Here is a 23709-nt window from a genome sequence, read left to right as displayed (position 1 = left end):
CACCCACCATGTCGATGACACCTTTGATGTGAGAACCTTATTTACGATCGATACAGGAAATATTATAAAAACCTTGAGATAATCGGTCAAGCGCTAAGTGAGTAGAGTAGAGTAGAGGCCGATATAGTGAGTCCTGATCCGTGCTGACTAAAAGGGGGGATTTACAAGCTTTACCTATTCACTATGAGGAAAAAAACACCGAGTTAAGATAAATACTTACCCGGCTGTGAGTAAGATCGTTCAAACTACTGAAAGAAATCCAACGTGCGTAAAAACTATGAAAAACTTTAATTAACTTTGGTATGGCATAAACCATGTAGCCTCTATTAAATATAATGTGCATACAATAACAGCCAAAAAGTAATATATATTTTATTATATGCAAAATTGGCAATCTTAAAGTAAAGGAAACTCAACTATTTATATTTATTTTCCTTTAATATAAACAATGTGTACCTTACCCAGCTTCTTGTATAACCCCTCTCTCTTATATTCTATTATTTACATAAAACTTAATCTCCCTCAATTTCATCTTTAATACACCCCTTCCTTAATTCGTTTCCTTCTTCATTTTTCTATATCTTCCTTCGTGTAACATCCTTTATTTACAACGTTCCTCACCTCAAGACTCGTCCTGTTGCCACTTACTGTTCTCTCTTAAACACCTTTTCTCTATATTAATCCCCAAATGCTCTTTGTATGCGGTACTTCTCCTCGCTATTTCCTTCCTCCCCCTTGTAGATTATTTTGTCTATTTCCTGCCTCCACACACTGTACCACTCCACTCTCTACCACAACTCTTTACATACCAACCAATCCCAACAACCAATCACTTGACACCTTTAACTCCCTACCACAGGTGATGGAATTCCCAGAACAGATGGAGCGTGTGTTGAAGGGCCAACACGCCCTCATCACCTGGAAGTACAAGATAAAGTCGCTTATTGCCGCCCTCTATACTGACGACTTCGGGTACACGCCCATCTACATTGCCCGGGAGGAGTACTTCAACTACGGTGGCTATGGCTGGTCCTTCAGGTGGGTCATGTGGAGTCTGACTGATCAATCTAAGGCTTAGTGAGCAGTGCATTAAAAACAGTTGATATAATTATTACATGAAAGCGCTTGGGGAGATAGAGGGCTAAGAGAAAGCGCATTAACAAAAGAGACAGTAAAGGCTTCACTGCAGGAAGGGGACCCCGTTCAGGCGAGCCATCGACATGCAGAAGCAGCGACTGATCGAATCTGGCTTCATTAGTCACTGGATGAACGAGCTTATCGGATCGGCAGCCAAGAAGGCACGAGAGGAGCAGACGGGCGACTCTCAGCAGGTGGAGGAGTGGAAGCGGGATCAGCAGGATAAAGTAGGTGGCTGGTGGTTGTATGTGAGATAACAAGTCGCTTAATCAAACACACAAGCGTTAAGTGTAATATAAGTGACGAGGTGAAGGTCTCAGAAACCTACCCCCCTCCCTCTCTTTTCATTAGGGCTGTATTTCTCAGGGTCTTTCCTCTGCTTTCCCTTCTCTCTTCCTTATTGCTCTCTCAACCTCTCCCTTTCTCTGGCAGGAGGAGGGCGGGAGGGTGGTGCTGAGTATGCACCACCTGCAGGGAGTCTTCTACCTGCTAGGGTTAGGCTTCTCAGGGGCCCTCCTTGTGCTGGTAGGGGAGACGATCACTCACATCTGCGGCAGGAAGAAGAGGACTACCCAACTTACTGCAACGGGTGAATGATGGCGGAGCCGGGAAGGTGGAGGGTGAGGTGATGAGTGGATAAAGCGCGAGGTGTAAGCGAAAAAAAATGTCAAGCAAAAAGCGATCACCCGACATTCCTATTATCTTGTAGGAAGAAAAACTGTACACCTCCTGAACACTCGCAGGACAACACACTCACTTAACGCTTGAGTGGGGACGACAAGGACTTAACAAATTCCAATACATTACGAATATATGAAGACTGGATAAAGTCATGATAATAAACATCTGAGATTAATTCAGGTATTATACAAGTTTAATATCAGATGATCTTCAGTGAAAGGAATAAACATGTATTCATTTTGTGTCCAATGTTTTTAAAGGCGATTAATTGACTTCAGTTATATATTATCTTTGCTTCGCTGTTACTCGATATCGTCTTCACACACCAAAGTATATATAACTGACTTTATAATACATGATATAGATTACAAAAACGGTATGAATATCATTTTCTTGTGATTAATTTGAATAATATTAAATAGTATCTCAGCTTTTGTTTTTACATCTTATCGTATTCAAACATTTACGAATTATCTGAAGATAGATAATTGGGTTTATAGTAAAGAAAATACAGTAGTTGGTGTTGTCAAATGTAAAATGTCACGTGCAATTAAATCTGTCTATATTTTTCTGACCTTAAGTGAACAGCAGCAGGTATGATCCCGACTCCTGCTCTGAGAAACACAGACTTGACATATTTATATAAGGAATAACATGATATAATTATGGCTTATTTACGATAAACACAAATAATACATCATAAGAACATTGTTTCATTCACGAGGCGCCTCCTTCAACGATTACAAACACAGCGATGAAGAAATATTTGTCCAAAATTGAATGTTAACTTGAGGGTATTAATGTGTTAGTGCTTAACGCAGAAAATCCAAAGAATCGCTCATTTTCCTATTGAATTATCTGAGTTTTATCATAAAAGGTTTTCAATATCAAGAACGTCAAGTTTTGGTCGAATAACCAGAGAAACGAAATTCTCCGAAAGTCAACTTATTACTCCGTCAACATCTATTATTTACCGAAGAAAAACTGAACAGAAAATTACTCTTTTTCAGTGATAAACAAGCCACAAACAACATGAATTAAGTTAACCTGAAGTGACGTTTGTTTAAATTCCAGGAAGGGTAATATTGAGGTCAACTTCAGGTCAAAGTTTAGAATTCAGCAAATTGATGTAATTACGACAACAATGGTTAAAAGAAAAAGTGGCCATTAAAGGAATTCTGAGAACACAACTCTGAACACATAACGGCAGCTTTTCTGAAAGGATTTTTAACTTTTATTCTGTGCTTCGGGAGCTGTAATGTGTGTGTGTGTGTGTGTGTGCAAAGCAACTACTTTACAGTCACCTAACGAATAGTAAACGTAACGCCGGCGGGCAATTTAAAAGGTATAAGGATAATCTCAAGACAAACCTGGAAAAGTGCCAAATCGACCCCCTCACCTGGGAGTCGATTATTCCACATCGTAACGCTTGGAGGAGCACCACATGAGGTGTCAATATTTTCGAGTTAGCCCGACTGCAAACCGAAGCAAACAAGCCCCAACGCCGGAAAGACGCTGCCACCGCCCCTCCCGCACTAGACGCAGCCCTCCACATGTACAACGGATGTGGACGACCCTGCAGGTCCCGTATCTTTAGTCAGCTCAAAACTCACCATCCTAGGTGACATCCCTAATAACTCATGTCATTGTATCATAGCTGGATGATCATCATATTCGATGCCGAGTGACAGCAAAGTAGTAGTAGTGTGTGAAGTTATGTATTCTCTCTAAGTATGTTGACATTCTTTTTATCTGTAAACTACGGCTGAAATTATCAAAAAGCATAAATTAAGACAATTTTATTATTATTTTTTAGATCTACACTTTTATAATCCTCAAAAAATCGGCGATGCTCAAATAAAAAAGAAGATTTCATTAATCATCTGAGAAAGCCGGAAATCTGATGAGTTATTAGATCCATAACAGTGTGCTCCTGGTAGCTCCTCTACCCGGACTCTCACTTTAAAATAATCGTGGGGTTGAACCTTTACCTTTAGTTACGAGGAATAATTCAAACACACGAACCAATTATCTTTAGTTACGAGAATAATTCAAACTTACGAACCAATTATCTTTAGTTACGAGGAATAATTCAAACATACGAAGCAATTATCACACACCACGTCCAAGATCCTTGAGTTATTGTTATGATAAACACTAGAATATAATTACATCAACTAAATTATAGTTTTTACCATTGGTCGGGAAGTTTTCGGTTGTAGAATATTTTATCAGGCAGAATTTAGGAAAGATGCTTCTATTTTAAATCTAACTTGGTTTTTTTTAGACACATATTGATTGCTTCTTTTTTGTGTGAGGTTAGTGTGCAAGTGTTGTGTCAGGTGAGTGTGTCAGGTGAGTGTGTCAGGTGGGTGTGTCAGGTGGGTGTGTCAGGTGGGTGTGTCAGGTGGGTACACAGGTAAAGCGTTGTGTGAGTGTGGCCAGGTGAGTGTGTCAGGTGGGTGTGCTGTGTGGGTGTGTCAGGTGGGTGTGTCAGGTGGGTGTGTCAAGTAAGTAAGTTCAGCAGGTGTGTCTGGTTGGTGTGTCAAATGTTGTGTCATGTGGGCGTGTTAGGTGTTGTGTCAGGTGCTGTGTTAGGTGTTGTGTTAGGTGTTGTGTCAGGTGCTGTGTTAGGTGTTGCGTCAGGCAAGTGTGTTAGGTGTTGCGTCAGGCAAGTGTATCAGATGAGTGCGTCAGGTGAGTACGTCAGATAAGTGTGCCAGCAGGTGTGTCAGGTGAGTGTGTCAGGTGAGTGCGTCAGGTGAGTGCGTCAGGTGAGTGCGTCAGATGAGTGTGTCATGCCATTAGTCTTGTAGGGAGTCACTGTACCTGTGTACGTTGAACCAGTGACGGCGACCTCCACCTACATGTGAACATACACACCTATATAAAACACGCACATATGTACACATACAAATATACAGACTCACATACAAACAGTCTCTCTTCCTCTCTCTAACTAAACACACACAGACAAACACAAACAACACACAACACACAGTTATATACACACCATGATTAATAAAGATAACGTGGAAATGGACGCGAGTTATATTCTGGATTAATGATAAGTATGAATCGTAAACCAAAACAACAATGTGTATTTGCTCGAAACAAGGCTAACAAAGTACTTGGGTTCATACAAAGGAGTGTTGGTTACAAGACTAGCGAGGTTAACCTAAGACTATACCTTGCGCTTGTGAGACCTCACTTGGATTACGCAGTTCAGTTCTTGTCACCGTATTACAGAATGGTTATAGAATCCCTAGAAAGAATTCAGAGGAGAATGACAAGACTAATCTCGGGCATTAGGAACCTTGAGTACAGAGACAGGTTAAAGCATCTTAATTTGCACTCCCTCGAGAGACGTAGAGTGACGGGCGATATGATCGAAGTGTATAAATGGAAGTCGGGGCTAAACAAATTGATATAACAAAGGTATTCAAACTATCCAACCAGGAGCGAACTCGTAGCGATGGTTTTAAATTAGACAAATTTAGATTTAGGCGCGAAATAGGTAAACATTGATTTTGAAATAGAGTAGTGGATGAGTGGAACAAGTTACTAAACATCATCATTAACGCGAATACGCTGGATTGCTTCAAACATAGGTTGGATGGATATATGAGCGATAGGGGTTGGGTTTAAACGGGACTGCCCAGTATGGGCCAATAGGCCCGCTGCAGTTTCCTCCATTCTTATGTTCTTAACCCAATTTACATTCATAATTTTTATCATTACAAAATAACATAGTTTCTTATACTGCTCGCTGTTATCACGAGCGGGCATTTAATTTTGTGATGTTGTGTACAATAATAAGTGAACTGTGGAAATATTTATATTTTTTTATAAGAAAACCTGGATATGACTGAACACTGTTCACTTATTGATACCATTTTGCCCTCTCTCTCTCTCTCTCTTTTTGGTTATGTGTATGAATATAATACACAGTGAAACACATATATAAATGCACACACACACACACACACACACACACACACACACACACAAAATCCCAGCCAATAATATAAAAAGTACACGTACACATACACAGAGCAGACACACGTATACATATAACCCTACATACATTCATACACAGCACAATTTTAGTATAGTTAATAAGGTCCTGGCCACAAACAATACTCCCTGTTCTCCTCTGATAAATTACATAATTGTATGAATAACATTATTTTTTCGAGGGGTCACCAGTGCTCCCCTCCTACTGTGGACGGCGGCAGGTATTACTGAGAACACACTACTTTGTATCATAATTCCCAAGGTGGTTATGAATTATTTTGATCAAAGATAATTACAATTTGGTAATCATGTGGTTTACTTGGTCTGCATCCGAGTTAACTTTATTTCATCCCAAATATATATATTTTTTATCGATATATATATATATATTTGTCTGTTATTTCTCATCAATCATCCAATCTCTGTTTTCTTCATATTTACTGTAAATGGTCACGAGTTTTAGGGACGATCGTCCGACTAAGCCCTCAAACAACATATTATCTTGGGAAATAGCGATAAACATACGCATGAACATATTACATGGTCTTAGTCAGCTGCTGAAGATTTCAATGTACAGTCGCAATACATCCGAACACATACACCAGTCAGTCATACGATGGATACAGGTTCCCTCACTTCTTTACACTGAACACATTTTGTTTTCTTTACAATGGGCTCTCACGGTGGTGCTAACCCAACACTCACTGCCCAAAAGGTTTCAGCTTTTGAACTTCTGTTTGACTCGTTATTGTAACTGATATTTCCGAGTTTTGTCTTAAGGTGCCTCCGACCTCTCATCAGCATTGCAATATAGCTTAACTCAGTGTCCCTGGTCTTAACCAACTAAACTCCTTGTGATGCTATCCTCTGTAAAGTCATGTAATCTCACGAGTGCTTGAGACATGTCTGGTGCCAAGGCTCGATGAAGAAGGTAGAACTTGATATATTAAAGACTTTGGGTCAACAAAAACCTTTGCCTCCACTTATGGACGATGTTCAGGATAGTGGAATATCATCGGTGGGAGAGCTTGCGGGTCACATTGAAAGTGGTTTGTTTTTTCTTGTGTTTTTATTTATTTTTTCGTGATTTTTTTCGAAAAGGAAGAAAAGGTCTTCTAGCCACCGAAACACAGAAAGCCTTTCCCTGTTGTCTGTAATAGTGCAGAAGCTCTCTTAGCCAAATACACCATAAGATTTTACTCTGCTTTTTCGGGTATCAAAAATTTCCGTTCACAGTCTTCCCTGGTCATCCTGCCGTCATCTTCAACACATTTGCTAACAACATCTACATTTGTTCTTATAAAGGGAAACTATTTCGTATTTTATTCCTCTGAATTTATATTTTTGCCCTTATACCGCCAAGCTTTGCCAAACTTCGCCTGCTGGTAGATTATTTACATTTAGTTAGTCATCTAATTCTTCTTCAGCAATGTTATTGATGCAGTTGAATAATTTCTTGCTTATTTATGTATGATAGACACATCCCACCACCATCTAACAAAACTTTTCCTCGCCCATCACCACTAATACTTGGGTTGATGCAACTCATAACAATCATCCTCTTGGCCTCAAATATATTTACACAAACACAGGATAGAAATGACCTGCCTTACACCTCTCAAACAAAAAATTATATGGTTGAGAGTAGGACGTGTCACGCTTCTCCTCCTGTACCACAACATCACTCCCTTCACACTATACTGTAAGGGAACATCAAGTGGCTCACAATGTTGAAAAGTTGTGTAATTTTTATGAAACTGGGTCTCTTCCTTTTGGCATTTTAGCGAATATAAGACAATATCTTCCACCGTTAACTACAACAATAAGTAAAATACAAAGAACGAGATATTATGTTCGAGTAAATAAAGATTTACGAAAATCATTTTATCACACATATTTAGTCTAAGGTCACAGATGATATTTAAGTTTAGCTTATTGGACTACGATATGATAGTACCCAATGGTGATGGTTATATAATGATAAGAATAATAATAACACACACACACACACACACGCACACACACACACACACACACACACACACACACACACACACACACACACACACACACACACCGTTTAATGAAGTTAACAAAGGATCAGCCACAAACACCATTACCAGCTGACCACTAACACACTGTAGATAAATTGTATTATTCTACAAACAACATTATTTTTCATCACTCGCCAACACTGTCGGTGTTTCCATAGGGCGATGGCCGCTCTTATTTAACAGACCAACATTTCTATTGTAGTGAACTTTATATAGACGAAGAATAATATAATTTAAATAGAGTCAAGATGAAGTAATGTCTAGTTTCACTGCTAACACCAATAAGTTATGTCTCTGAAAACACGAAAGATACACAACTTGACAGAATCACACATTTCTTCTTGACATTTCTGCAAATCCCATTTTGCACTGTACGTGTTGCCACAGTCTTGGTGCAGATAACTGGTGCAGGACGTCAGTGGTATGGCCCACTCACTTCCTGACACAACACGCTGGTGGTGACGGCGACCCGCATAATGTACAAGATGTGGTGGGCAAACTTGGTCTTCCTAATCATAACTTCTTGGTTGCAACTCCACGGTACGGGCACACACACACACATGCACACACACATACACACACACACTTCTCCCATCCATGTTTCTTCTCTCTTCTTCCTCTTCGTTTGTCCCTTCATATTCTCTGTTTCCTTTCTCCAAGTAATTCTCTTCCCTTCCCAATCTCCGTTTCTCTTACTCTTATCGTCACTCAAATTTTTCTCCTCTCTACTGCACCTTTTCTTTCTCTACTTCAACTCCGTTTTCCTCCCAGTTCTTCTTTTATTCACTTCCTCTCTCCCATCCTTTACTTGTGTTATATTTTCTACTATTCTCCCTTCGTATATTAGCTCTTCTTTTTTTCGTTGCCTCTCTCTCTCTCTCTCTCTCTCTCTCTCTCTCTCTCTCTCTCTCTCTCTCCTTCCGCTTTTCCCTCTCCTCTCTTACTTCTCCCCCCCGCCTACTATTACTTATCATTTTCCACCTCCTATCTTAATTCTCCTCCTTCCGTCTTACTCTCTTCCCTTCCTCCTCTTTCTCCTACTCTCACTTCCGTCCCCACCCTCTTCCTCATCTCCTCCACTACCCACCTTCTCCAAAGCCCGCCCTCCCTTCCTCTCCCCCCTTGAGACGAATCTAAACCAGAGATCTAATTTTCTCTTCTTGTAATGAGATTCTGGGAGCTGGAGGTTCTGGTCCAGCCCGCTGCCAGTCAGGCTATTAACACTAAATTTGATTATATGACCACCCGACCCTCCTCCTCAATACCTTCCTGGAGGAGAAATATATATTTTTTTAATACTCCGCCTCAAAAAATAGATAAATAAATAAATAGACAATATAGATAAGTTAAAAACAAATAAACAAGAGAATAAGTGGTAGCAGACATGTTTTCTTCACCTCTACAAGGGATAGTTAAAGCTATTGTATATCTTGAAGATATTGTACTGGTCTATGGCTGGTTTCTCTTACTGTACTGAAAACGTGAAAAATAATCTATTTTTATTCGCATTGTTACTTTACCTATTAGGAATAAAAAAAAATCATTCACACTTCTTAATGATGATTTAAATCTATAGATACAACTTAAAATATAATTACAGTAATAATCGTACGTCTGGTGACAGCTCGTTCAGTGCTGTACACCTCGGGTAAAGTGGCCGTGTAGCAGACGGTTCTCTCAGAGTGAGTGAGTGAGTGAGTCAATCGATCAGCCAGGATTGGTATTCAAGAACTTGACTGATACAAGAAAGAAAATGAGAGAGAGAGAGAGAGAGAGAGAGAGAGAGAGAGAGAGAGAGAGAGAGACTTATTTTTCCATTTGCTGTGAGAAAAAAAATCCGCAGGTAGCAGAAAGAAATAAGCCAATAAGAAAATGATGAGGTGGATAATAAAATAATAAACACAACACCTGCATGAACAGATGAAAAAAGAAGAAGAAAAACGAACAAATAATGATACAAAACGAGTCATTAGGCAAATGTCACACTGGCTCTTTATCTATCTTGGCAAAAAATCAGGTATAAGTACTGATGCTCTGTTAATTAATTAGAAAATAATCATTATACCTTGACACAAATGAGACAGCCAAGAAGGTTATGAGGGGCACAGGTGTTAGAGACAACCAACCTTCACTTACACCCACGTCAAAATTAACCGACTTTATGCTTTCATGTTGATCAGCACTATATTGCCCCCGCCCGCGTCTGAGGAATGAGTAGAGTAGAAACTTATAATTTATACGGTTCTGGTTATCTTCTCTGGGTCTTGTTATCGTGTGTATGACTAGCTCTTGCTGTCGTGTTATGTGCGGCTACGAATAACTACAGACACCAGGGGTCTGGGGGAGAGTTGATAGAGGATTGGTGGGGGTAAGACTAGGGAGAGTGTGGGAGTACTGCTGTGACCTTGATATTGTATTGTAACAGTTCTGTATATATATATATATATATATATATATATATATATATATATATATATATATATATATATATATATATATATATATATATATATATATATATATACACACACTGTATGTGTGTGTGTGTGTGTTTTACATAAATGCCGTTTGTGTACACAACTGAAAGAGTGTGGCTAACAGTGTATATTAGCTGTGAGTCATGGTACAGTCTACCACCTCGAGTGTATACTTTGTATCGATCGTGTGCCACTACCTGGCTGGTCTGCTATAGTCACCTGGCAGGACGCTCTAACCCAGTGAAAGGTTTTAAGACCAAACTCACAGAGATCCTGTAAGTTAATTTTGTCCCCTAACTTTTATTAACGTGCAAAACTGTCAGTACTACTCAAGTGTATTAAATGCTTGAACTACAGGGCTAACACAGCTGGGTGCATGACCTACGAGATGGAGAAAGAGAAAGAGAAATATATATATATATATATATATATATATATATATACTGCATATAGTATGTATGAGAGAAACACTGCAGCCCGTCAATACCCCGCACTACACACCGCTGCCACATGCAACACTCTCTGAGGCGGTGGGAGGTAAGAGGATTGCTGAGGTATTTGGCACTACAGGTGCAGTCACAGGTGAGGCTGAAATGCGCTCACAACGCTCCACTTGGTAAATATGAAAGAGGAAAAGGTGTAAATATTATGGAACATTTCAGAGCTGTAATAATTCTTAACCTGGTATATCGCAGCTGAACGCTCCGCTTGGTATATATGAAAGGAAATGGTGCAAGTATTATGGAAGGATTAAGGTCTGTAATAGATCCTAATCCGAGGTATAGAGGCTGGCTTGTAAGGTGTGAATCTACCACGAACTTGGCTTACAGGGAACGTGTTGAAATAGTGTATATCATGTAACCTTTGGTCGGTTCAATGTTTATTAAAAAACGTCACAGGAAACGATTTATACATACAGTACGTATAACAGTGTAAGTAGAAAAACAGTAAGAACGCATGGAATTGTGTTTTTATGGAGATGGAGAATAACACGCACGCACGCACGCACGCACGCACGCACGCACGCACGCTCGCACGCACCACAACGTCAACTGGAAAAAAGCCCTCTAAAGGTTAAAGGATGAAAACAAGATTCGCAATACTAGCCAATGACAAACTACCGAGAGGAAATAGCCCAACGATAAGCCAATCATGGATGAGGATGAATGGTGCCACCTAAGTTTACGAAGATGATCCCTCTCATATTATTAAATCGCTACTGGCTAATAAAGAGAGGGAAATAAAGTGTATGTGTGTGTGTGTGTGTGTGTGTGTGTGTGTATTTGGACCATATATTTCACGGTAATATGACACAGTAGTAACAGTAAACAGTACCAATCTTACATAAATGCTCCCGTGGGAATCATATAGAAGAGTTTTGGGTAATTAGGAAAAGCACAGAATGGTATTGAAATTATTAAATAGAAACTACAATTTGTGATTATATTCTTGTTTTCTCACAAGACTTATTAGTATCGTGGTGAGAACACTTTTATAGAACTGCAGATGTGAAGAATAGTGAAGATAATACGTTCAGAACTATATATATATATATATATATATATATATATATATATATATATATATATATATATATAATTGAAAGTCATATCAAAGTAACTCTGTCTTCCTCATGCGTGAGTTGTTACCGACGTGAGATCAAGAAGTGGGAAGGTTTCAGTGTATCCGAGTATCAAAAACTGGCTTTTACTTCTGTTTATATCATAATAAAATAACAGTAATTTTATCTGGAGGAAGAGTGTGTTATAATAAATATTATCTACAGGAAGAAAGTGTTATAATAAATATAACAACGAGAATAAATTATCATGATTTACTCTACTCTTCTACATTATGAAAAATTTAATATCAAGAAAACTGAACCATCTCTTTAAGACCACTGAAAAGGCACAAAGTTCAGTAAGTAAGAGGATCAAGAAGCGAGTGTACCCCACTACACCCAACAACGCACCACCTTTACTACACCTTTTCCCCTGACTCTCCTCTGTTCTCTCCAACATCAAATAATAGGTCTTACATCCCCTTAAGAGCACTCTATCCCGTACTTTAAAATCCATTCATAGCCATCATGGGGGAGTACCCTCGAAGACTCCTTTTTTTAGAGGCCAATTTGCATGCAGGAGGCAACATTAATTTCAGTGTTGTTCTCGCCCCAAGTATCGAAGACTATCTGGCTGGTTACCGTAAAGTCTAGGTTAATTATACTTATTTGGTCTTGATCTTCTCTCGAGTCAATGGTTAACTGAGGCAACTGAACACCACCACCACCACCACCACTTTTACTACCAATATCACCACTACAACCAACACCACTACCACCACCACTTCCACCACACCTACCACCACCTCCATCACACCTACCACTATTTTCTTCCTTAGTTTAGATTTCTTAATTATGATGTAGTTTTCTTAGTTTGTTTAGTCTAGGAAAGAGTAAAGCAGGATAAAGAAGGAAATGAAAAATGAAAACAGGAAAACAATGACAAAAAATAAGAAAATAGAAATAAGTAGAAAAAAGAGAAAAGCTAACTCCAAAACCACATCACCACAGCTCGCCACTCCTCCCCTTCCTTCCCATCACCACAGCTCACCACTCCTCCCCTTCCTTCCCATCACCACGGCTCACCACTCCTCTTTTCCTTCCCATCACCACAGCTCACCACTCCTCCCCTTCCTTCCCATCACCACAGCTCGCCACTCCTCCCCTTCCTTCCCATCACCACGGCACACCACTCCTCCCCTTCCTTCCCATCACCACGGCTCACCCACCTCCCTTCCTTCCCATCACCACGGCTCACCATTCTTCCTATCACCACGGCTCACCACCTCCCCTTCCTTCCCATCACCACGGCTCACCACTCCTCCCCTTCCTTCCCATCACCACGGCTCACCACTCCTCCCCTTCCTTCCCATCACCACAGCTCACCACTGCTTCCCTTCCTTCCCATCACCAATATCTAATCCATTCTCATTAACATGTAGTACACCAAGGTGGATTCGCCCCTCTTATGGTGTTCGATTTTCCTCTCCAGTGGCCCTAATGAGGAGGAGGAGTGGGAGGAGGAAAGGGGGAGGGGTGTGGAAGAGTGGGTGAGGGGGAAGAGGAAGCGGTAATGAATAAGGAGGGGTGTGGAAGAGTGGGTGAGGGGGAAGAGGAAGGAAGAAGAGGTGGGGTTGAGTAAATAAGGTCTGGTATTATTAGCCTCTCTCTCTCTCTCATTTTATGTCTGAACTTGACGTGTGTAGCACAACATAAATTCACACACACACACACACACACACACACACACACACACGTACGTTCTAGTTGTGTGCAGAAATAAATGAACGGCTGTGGACGCGTGGTAGGTAACTATGACCTTTGCAGAGTAAAAAGCCGAACTATATGTAACATAACAGCCGACAGGTGTATTTTTACGCCACCACTGCTGCCCATCAACATCCCTGCGGTGCACCACCAAAAAAAATCTATCATTGATGAAGTTACTCACATTAAGGTGAACTTGGGTTTTACACTTCAATTCACCGTTACTTCAGGTATTATGTTATGCGGTTATAAATCAATTCGTACTGTATCAATAAACTTATGGAAATGATATCAACAGTTGCAATCTTTGAAGCAAATATGATCTATGCTTTATTTTCTTTTTAAGGTTTAATATATTAGATACATTCATTTAACAAGAGGTAGGAGACACTATTAACGTAATTAGTCTTTGAGAATCGAAAAGCTTATATAAGGACTCACTGACAGGTCCTCCGAATTGTCAGTAACACAAACTCAGGTATTTTTTTTTAGTTTCTCATGACCTCACTTATCGTCTCTATACATCATCTGAGTGTAACATTTATGCTCTTGTTTAACGGATTACATACCCAAGATGCTCCATATTAGTGACTCGGTATCCACACACACACACACACACACACACACACACACACACACGTCATAACAAGCACCAGTTTTAACTAATCAAACATAACCATTAAGAATGTAGTCAATGAGGGCAGAGGTTTATTTGACCTGTAAATGAGCTGCTATGGCCAGATGACGAACCTAATCCAACCAAACCTAACCTACCTAAACTAACCAAACCAAACCAAACTAAACCAAACCAAACCAACCCAACCCAACCCAACCCAACCCAACCCAACCCAACCCAACCCAACCTAACCTAGCCATACCTAACTCATCAATTCTAACTAACCTAATATAACCTAGCCGTACTTAACCAAACCCATTCTATTGAGAAATAAAGACTAAAATTCAGGCTTGCATCACGAGTACACAGTCTGCCTACAGAGTCACTGCGACAGGCGGCTTATGACACCTGGCCTTCAAACACAAGGTGTATACGTAACACGAATTTAAACGAGTATCGATCCCATAGTGTAAATGTGGTATACACCCCTTGTGGTCTAGGAAAAGTTTATTGTATTTATATAAGGTTTACATAGAAGGGATAATTATAGGTTCGTTTCAAAAGACCGGTTTTAGGTTGCGGACACAGAATAAACCTATTGTATGTATACAAGATTAGAATTAAAAAAAAAGACCAATTTTGACCATAATTATAAAACGAACGATAAATACGCACTGATTCTTTATAATGTTTACATACAATTTGTGTAATAAAGGCTCATTTTAATTTCGTACATTTTGTATAAAAATATGACGAAGGAAGATATTTAATTTCCGTTGCCAATGACTATACAAGATTACATAAAATAACGTTGTTTACCAAATGTATTTTAAAAAATGTCAGAATCAAAAAGGAATATTTTATGTTCGTACACACAGTATAATCACATGAAATAGAGCGAGAAATACGAACATATCATTAACGCTTCCACGACACGATTAGGGAGTGAGTGCCCACCGCCATGCCTCACTACACCGGCATTACCATTGTCCGGGCGCCGCGTTAACAGCTACGGTCGAACACTCGCTAATGTGACTTGAATCAACGCCAAACTGTATCGAAACTACACCAGAATAGTCAAGGGAAGTAAATGAATTCAGTCTTTGTTCATCATGTCAGGAATTGTTGCTATTATCTACGTAACCCAATTTAAGGTTTTGCCAACAATATTTTACACATTGTCACGGAGAAAGATGACGTCACGGAGTCCCATGAGAACAACACTAACTTGTTTATTATTATTGTGACGCACCAACTGTAAGAATGGATGAAACAACTCAAGTGTGAAATTGGTTCGAGTATTTTGGACAGGTTTCAAAGTTTCAGATCTAGGAGTCAATCACTCAAGTCCTCCTTCTGAGGGGCATATATTTACTAACAAATTAACATAATAAAGAAAATAAGAACTGGCCACGAAACGTCAAAATCCAATGTTCGAGGAAAAGTCATGAAATGTAATAGTCAATGATACAACAATGAGATGTATTCAAGTCGCCTACGGAGAGTTATAACGACGTCAACAATATGGCATTGTTGCTCTTAAGGTAGGCGGGGAGGGAGGTACAGGTGAACAAGTACAAGTCATTATGTCTCCTTAGTAAGACCTGTGGCATGAAAGGAGACATAAATAATCACACTCAGGAGATACCTGCTATATCTACAACACAGGTGTGTATATATATATATATATATATATATATATATATATATATATATATATATATATATATATATATATATATATATTAGAACTCAACTCGCACGATAAATCCTAAACATCTGATGATGGACTGTCAATATTATTAGTGAAAAAAAAAACTTTAATACCTTTTAGGAAGGTTAAAATAGTTAGTTTTATTGGAAGTTTACCATGCTAATAATTTCTCTGTATCTGGGATTCTGTCATGGCCGGGGTCCCGTTTGCTTGGAATTCCACTGAGAACGTTCAAAGTTTTGTGATTTTTGCAGACACAGGAACACGTCGCAGAGACTCGCCCGCAGACTCCCTTGTTCTGGGGAAGCATTAGTCCGCCAGGGAAAAATAAGAATTCTTTTCTACGCTGTGCTGAACAGAGCGGATTCTTCAGCATCAAAGTCCTTTCGTATCACAGAGAATAAGCGTGAATATTTTCCCTGAGAGAGAGAGAGAGAGAGAGAGAACATAGAATCGGGGTCGACGATAACAGGTAAAGGCAGAAGATGTGGGGTTGGCTGTCAGGTGTCGACACAGCCTGGGGACGGAGGAGGGTGGGGCTCCCTACTGCCACGTCTGCACCACGAGTTATGCGCTCTAGGCATGCGATAATGGGCCTCCCATCCCTTTATCTGTGACAGCTAATTGTTCACAGGATATATTACACCCCAAATGTTCCTTTTATTAATAGTCCCCAAATTATGGCGCGGCTCAGACAGAATTATTGCATTACTTAATGTACTCGTACCTCTAGTTACTATGGTTGATATCCGGTGCATAATAATGTACTTGGACATAAATGGGGGGCATCCCACAGTGTAAAATAACGGAGAAAAACAGTTTAGCAGCAGATTCTGATTCGGGTACATCATCTCTTTTTTTTATGACCTTCTGTAATATCTGTGGCAGAAAAGTATAAAACCTACTCTGTCATGCACACGTACAAGAATTCTCCGAGTCAGCAATAGTAACCATGTGTGTCGACAAAGTTGTATTTACATAACATCAGCCAGGTGTATACATATATGCAGACAAACTTAGGATATCCCTCCCTTAAACGGTAAATTTCAAACTAAGTCAGATTTAGACTGGGACAAAACCCGGACCATGAGCAGCGGCGTGATCCTTCCCGGGGCCCCGCCTCGCTGGCCGCCCACCACCACCTGATACCATCTTTCGGTAGCCATTCACGATTGCATTTGCATTTAGGACTTATCCCTGTGATCTCCTGCCAGATTAATACCAGCCTCTATAATCTGGGTGATTAAGGATCATTCTCGCCTGGTAGCTATCAGCAGCAACTTACCTCAACAGCAGTAATGTGTCGGCTACACCATATCACCTTCTCCATCTTAATTGGATGAGTGTGACGCTAAGATGCACCAACGTCGTCGACAATCCCAGCTTGAGGCGCCCCGCCCTCAAATGCCCTCCCATTCTCCCGGTCCCCACCGCCCCCAGGCTCCGAGCCTTGAGCCCGGGGACCATTCCGATAAGCCTGCCATAAGCCCACCTCGTCGCGGAGATGGGCTTCTTATCCTTTCAACAGCCCTGCCCGGGTTTTCTTTGCTGGCGGCAGGGAAGATCTCACCAAAGCTGAAATGTTGATATGGTGGACAATAAAGATCCAGGGATGTCCCCCCCCTCCTCCTACCATCAGCCGGGGAGAGACTATGACTTGGTACTTGTTGAGACACAAGTCTCTTGAAGGAAACATATACACATATTGGACTGAGATAACAGTATCAACAGTCTGGGAGCCGGACGAGTCCCATGACCAATTTGCCTTAAGTGTTTGCTGTACAACTTCGTTTGTATAAAAAATAGCAAAACATTTACAAGACAAACTTTTCCCAAAATTTCAGGGCTAGTTATTCATGTCTAGAAAAATAATAATTATATCAACAAGTACATTAGATTTTAATCTAATGAACTGGATAATAATAATAAAGGTATGACTCCGCGACACCAGCTGAAGACCACCATAAATGGTGAAGTCCTCAGTGGAGGCTGGATGATGACCTATAAGTTTGAACTCAATTGTCTTAACATTTTGATTCAAGATGTAAAAAACACGACTAAACTTTAAGAAACTTTACCCCTTTTCTCGTAAGAACAAAACAAACAAACAAGATACCGGTAAACGATCTTCTACCTAATAAGTGATAATTCCTAACAGTGTAAGTTCATGTTCACACTTGGTCCCGAGAAAGCGGAAGTTAGTGACTTTCGCCAAGTGATAAATAAATAAATCCCACGTATTTACACTTGGCTCAGTCAGTCAGTTTTTCCACAACTTTTAGCCAATTTTTGACGACGAGCGAGTTGAGGTTTTTGGTGACTTCCTTTGAGGTGTCGCTCTCTACCTTATGGTCAGAAATATTTTCACCTTCCTTAACACTGAACTTCGACAAATTAAGATCCAGAATGTCGCGTAAGATTTCCCCGCTCTAGTAACTACCACCGTCAAGATAAGCGACTAACACACGCAAGTAGTGAACATTCCTAAAATACAAACAGGTTGATGCAAACACACTTGAAAATCTTTGTCAAGGAATAAAAATAAATAAAATCCATGGTTTATGTTACGTACTGTACAACCTCATGTGACGGGACACAAAGGACTAAGAAATAATCAGACTAATGGACTATAATCATATACCAGACAGAACTCAGTGACACACTACATAATTTGCCAGATGCACCGAGCGCTCGTCTCTGTCGTACGCAATTCTCTGCGTGTTACTGGGAATTAAGAGTATAATTATCACGAGGAAATGAAGCTGATGCATTATGTAGACAATATAAGTCAAAAACGTAATTATCCTGCACCATAGAATAGAGCGCCAACACGAGCGACCAACAGCACCCGGCTTTTTGCTCCCCATTCACAATGACACACTCATGAACACTCGCCAGCGGTCTACTTCCAGCTGCTGTTCTCTTAATCTGCTAGAAACAGGTTAAACAAAGACCGTGGACAATTTAATAGAACAAAAATAAAACCAAATAGTAGTCTGACACAACGAGGCCGCCAAGGTCATGTAATCAAGGGGTTCTCCTGCGGCTATCACCCCGACTACTGGGCCGCGGCTGCTCCTCTCCCAGATTAAAGTCGGGTATTACCTTAATCATTAGAGACCAGACTTTTGCCTTTATGGATACTGGCAGGCTTGGCGGATGAATTCCAGCCGTAACTGTGGAGATGTGGCAGGTGAGTGAGAGGAGAACGACCCTTACTCTTTCATGCTCTTCCACGATTTTGGTTACATATTTTTTTGTAACTTCTTTCCATCCTTATAATATTCATGTTAATTTAAAAAAAGAAACTTAAGGGTAAATTTTGAATATAAGTCAATTAGAATGTTGGTGGAATTATTGGTTATTTTATCAGTGAAAAGTTATGGGAGGTTTTAGTAGAGTCGATATTTTTTAAGCAACTATATTTGGGAAGTTTGTCGTTATTTGTGAACATTGTTGATGCCTTAGTTTACTCTCTCTTTAGTTAACAGATTTTATTTTTCTCAATCTTTATATCTTATTATTATTATTATTATTATTATTATTATTATTATTATTATTATTATTATATATTTATCTAATTTTTTTATCTCCTATTTTTTTTAAGGTCATATCACAAGAAAGTGTGTGTAAGGGAGGGTTGGGGATCAGTGCCAGGGTAGGTCAGCTTCATGAGGGGTCAGGCTGGCCAATGACCTAGTTTGGGGGGATCCTCCTACCTGCTGACCCCTTTACAACAAGAAAAAAATAGGAAATTGGGTTTTGAGAGAGAGAGAGAGAGAGAGAGAGAGAGATATATAGATACAGACACAGAGAGACAGACGGACAGAGTTGAGAGAAAGGGCGGGGAGATACGTAGTGTGCAGAGAGAAAGAGAGAGGGGGCTGGAGATACACTAAGTTGAGAGAGAGAGAGAGAAAGGGAGGGAGAGATGCATAAATACAGAGTGGTAGAGATACATGAGCACAGGGAGAGAGAGAGAGAGAGAGAAAGATGGCGAGGTTACATGAATACAAAATGGAGAGAGAGAGAGAGAGAGAGAGAGAACTTATCTCTCCCTGAAGTGATCCTGAGAGGTACATGTGTGTGTGTTTGTATTGTGATATAGTTCTTCCTCTCTCAATCTCTCTCTCTTGTTCTTGCAAGTTTACTCAATCAACTTTCTCTCTTTTCGTTAAATTCTCTCTTGTTCTCTCTCGTTGTCATTGCCATCTCTCTCTCTCTCACTCTTTTTAACTGTCTATTGAATCCGAGGCTACAGTCCCTTGAGTAAGTCGTCGATTGGTCCTGAGCTGAACTGGTGTGGCAGAATACAAGATTTGCTCCTGGCTGGGTTCTGTAGTCCGTCTCTCGCTTCACTTCTCATTATCAAGACTTCACCACCTCCTCTCTGAAGCACCGACCCAGCGAGGTGTCGTCCTTAGTCTTCACATGTTCAATTATGGCTCAGTAAACAGTCATATGGAGTTATTTCTTTTAAGGTCTTCGTTTTTAAGAGGGAAGTTACAGAAGTGATGACATGGACAGCTACTGATAACAACAATCTTGTATTTCATGATAGTTGAGAAAGAGTTAAATGTTTCTTCAGTTCAATACGGATAGTCGTTTTTTGCAAGAGTAATCGTTAGGTTAGGGTAGATTATTTTCTTCAATTCACGACGACAGTATTTCCTGCGTAAAAAATATAAAAAGCATTAAGAATATTTTGTCCCTAAACATGACAGTTGCTATGTATTATTTTCCTCTACTTTATTATGCCTGTAGGACATTAGAGAAGTATCTGGACAAGAAACACGATGTGATTCTATGATCCTGGTGTATTTTCTGTGTTGTGCCTCAGTCACTTTACTGATTATCCACACGGGCTTAAAAACTTGGTTCACTTCAGTATTATAAAAAAAACCCTACTGACTTCGACTCAAGTTCCCGCCAGGCCAGGCAGCGCTTTCTCCTTGATTAAATATTTCCGAAATAAGGTCGTTGTGCCAGAATATCAGCATACACAGCTGCTCTGATCACTCTACCTTCTCTGCTTAGATACCAGACCAAAGGGAATTCAGACAACATTCTGGAGAAGTTGTAAGACATATTATTTATCTCTAGTTGTCTAACAGGTGCTGCTGCCAGGTGAAAGTCACCTGGAAACGTCCATATTTATTAACTCTCATATATATATATATATATATATATATATATATATATATATATATATATATATATATATATATATATATATATATATATATATATGGGACCTTGTAGTTGCTTTGATCAGTAGGTCGTGCAGTAGAAGAGAAGAAACCCAAGAGTCACTCCCAGTTATTCCAGCCTTTGATGGCAATTTGACAAGCAATCAACTTTAAGGGTAAACCGTCTCTTTTGGGAGTTAACTCGATGGCAATCTTACACGTGGGATCACTCAGGAAACTTTTCATATTGCTACCTTTGAAGTTCAACATGTTATGTCTGCAAACGAGGCGTGGCGGGATACAGACAACACCAGGTAAGATGACAACAACGTGATGTAAGGAGGGACACGCGTTATCCAGTATTAGGACCACTGAGGCGAGAGAGAATGGTGAATAATACCCTGAGGGATTATTAAAACGCATGAATGAAGAATTGAGTACGAGTGGAAAATGCTTTACAAAATAATATGAGCCGCCAATACATGCATGAAATTGGTCAAAAGTAAAAGTTGGTGTATTAGAAGACCTGGAGGAATGGTCCGTCTAGTTCTGGAAGAGATTGAGTCAAAGCCGCTGGTAAAAGTGACTCAGGTGGCGTATGTCAGTAAAAAAAAATCTGGTAAATATCGGTACAGCTTTAGTTAACGAGATAAAAATATAAATCAAATAATAACTGAGTGGACAGCCATGTATCACATTACGACTGTCTGTGATGTGATGCTGAAACTATTTATTTCATCAGATAATTCACGGGTAAAAAATGGTAGCGCATCAGATGACAGTTACACGGCTGGAAGAAGTATAAATTGGAATTAAATCTGCAGCAGACTGGTAACGAAACATATAAGTGGGCGCACAGGAGGGAAAGGGTGGAGGGGGAGGAGGGGGTAGGGGAAGGGTGAAGAAACATTTAACATGAAACGCTGTGAGAGGCTAAGGTGCCGTGTCTGGAGTACCTGTCATGACTAGCTTAAGGGAAAAAAAATATCTTGCAGAGGATACTAAGATTTGAAGAAAATAACGAGTTTTTTTTATTAACGATTTGAATCTCTAAAAACAAATGGTTATATTACTTTAACTACATAACTACTACAACCTGCTAAACTTCCTGTAAAACTGGAGAAAATGTTTTATGTCTTGGGAGGATGGCGGAACGGGAAGGGGGGGGGTTAAGGCTTCATCTTTCCCACTTTTCTACCGATGTATCTCCTTCCCCCGACCTTTCCCGCTCCTCTCCCACTTCATCCTCCTCAGCCAGACGAGGTTCACGGCCCAAGAGCTCTTCATCGCTTAAGTGGTGAGCAAAAAATGGCTGAAATTTACCTGGACGTGTAGCCAATTTCAACTGTCAATCCAGGTATAGTAACTGTAGATCCCAGGGGATTTGAGAAGAATGTGACCTAAACACACACACACACACACACACACACACACACACACACACACACACACACACACACACAAGACTACTCATCGCTACAAGGCACCCTGGACAGGCTACAGGCATGGACTACGGAGAACATGGTCACCATCAACCACACCAAAACCGTAGTCATGCACACCAATACCGCCACCACTCCAGTGCAAGCCCCAGTAGTCACAGTGGGTGCTCATCCTCTCCAGCTGGTGCAGTCTGCCAAACTCCTGGGTGTAACTATAGACAACAAACTTGACTGGAAGGCCCATGTAAATAACACAGTCAAGGCAGCCTCGTACCGTCTCTACATGCTACGAAGACTTAGGTCACTTGGGACACCCACGCCAGAACTGAGGACCATCTACAACGCCTTTATTCTCCCCAAACTAACGTATGCTCTGGTCGTCTTCTCTCAACTCCACCCAACAACGTCAGCTAGAGAAGGTACAGAAAAGGGCCTGCAGAATCATGCTCGGCGCAGAATACTCCGGCTACACCAACGCTCTCTCCACCCTGGAAATGCCATCCCTCAGTGACCTCCACCACCAAGCACTGGAAAGGTTTGGCAGGGGACTACTGCACCACCCTCGCCATCGCCACCTCCTGCAGCCCCCCACCCAATTCGCGCAGTCCGCCACTACAACAAAATTCAGCCCATAAGAGCCCGCACCGATAGATATAAGAACAGCACCATCCCATTTATTGTTAAAATAATAAACAACTCCTGATTTATGTACTGTACAGCCCTGTAAATGTATTCAATGCATATTATATCATTATGTCTAAATCAAATGTAAGTCTGTATATTTTCAGCCACCGGCTGCAACTCTATTAATAAACCGTTTATTATTATTATTATTATTATTATTATTATTACACACACGGTGAAGAAGAGAAGACTAAATGACAGATCGGAACAAGGAGAGTCATTTATAAGTAAAGACTCGGGTTATTGCTTAACTCTTTCTTCCAAAATCAAGACATTCCCCATCAGAGAGAGAGAGAGAGAGAGAGAGAGAGAGAGAGAGAGAGAGAGAGAGAGAGAGAGACTGCATTCTCCGGAACTAAAGAAACCAACA

The 23709-nt window shown here is 40.3% G+C and overlaps 1 protein-coding gene across 1 annotated transcript in view; it reads left to right on the top strand.

Moving 5' to 3' along the window:
• Positions 1-23709, top strand: part of LOC121869792 (glutamate receptor ionotropic, delta-2-like) — a 115200-nt gene that overhangs the window by 5761 nt on the left and 85730 nt on the right. Inside the window, exons 8-10 of the mRNA XM_042371371.1 lie at positions 860-1038; positions 1190-1364; positions 6728-6884. Of these exons, the coding sequence (XP_042227305.1) occupies positions 860-1038; positions 1190-1364; positions 6728-6884 (511 nt within the window). The remainder of the gene's footprint in view (positions 1-859; positions 1039-1189; positions 1365-6727; positions 6885-23709) is intronic.

This window comes from Homarus americanus, unplaced genomic scaffold (genome assembly GCF_018991925.1).
Source record: "Homarus americanus isolate GMGI-L3 unplaced genomic scaffold, GMGI_Hamer_2.0 scaffold17515, whole genome shotgun sequence".
Lineage (NCBI taxonomy): Eukaryota > Metazoa > Arthropoda > Malacostraca > Decapoda > Nephropidae > Homarus > Homarus americanus.
The sequence above is the reverse complement of the archived record's forward strand: the minus strand, read 5'-3'. Positions and strand labels throughout refer to the sequence as shown.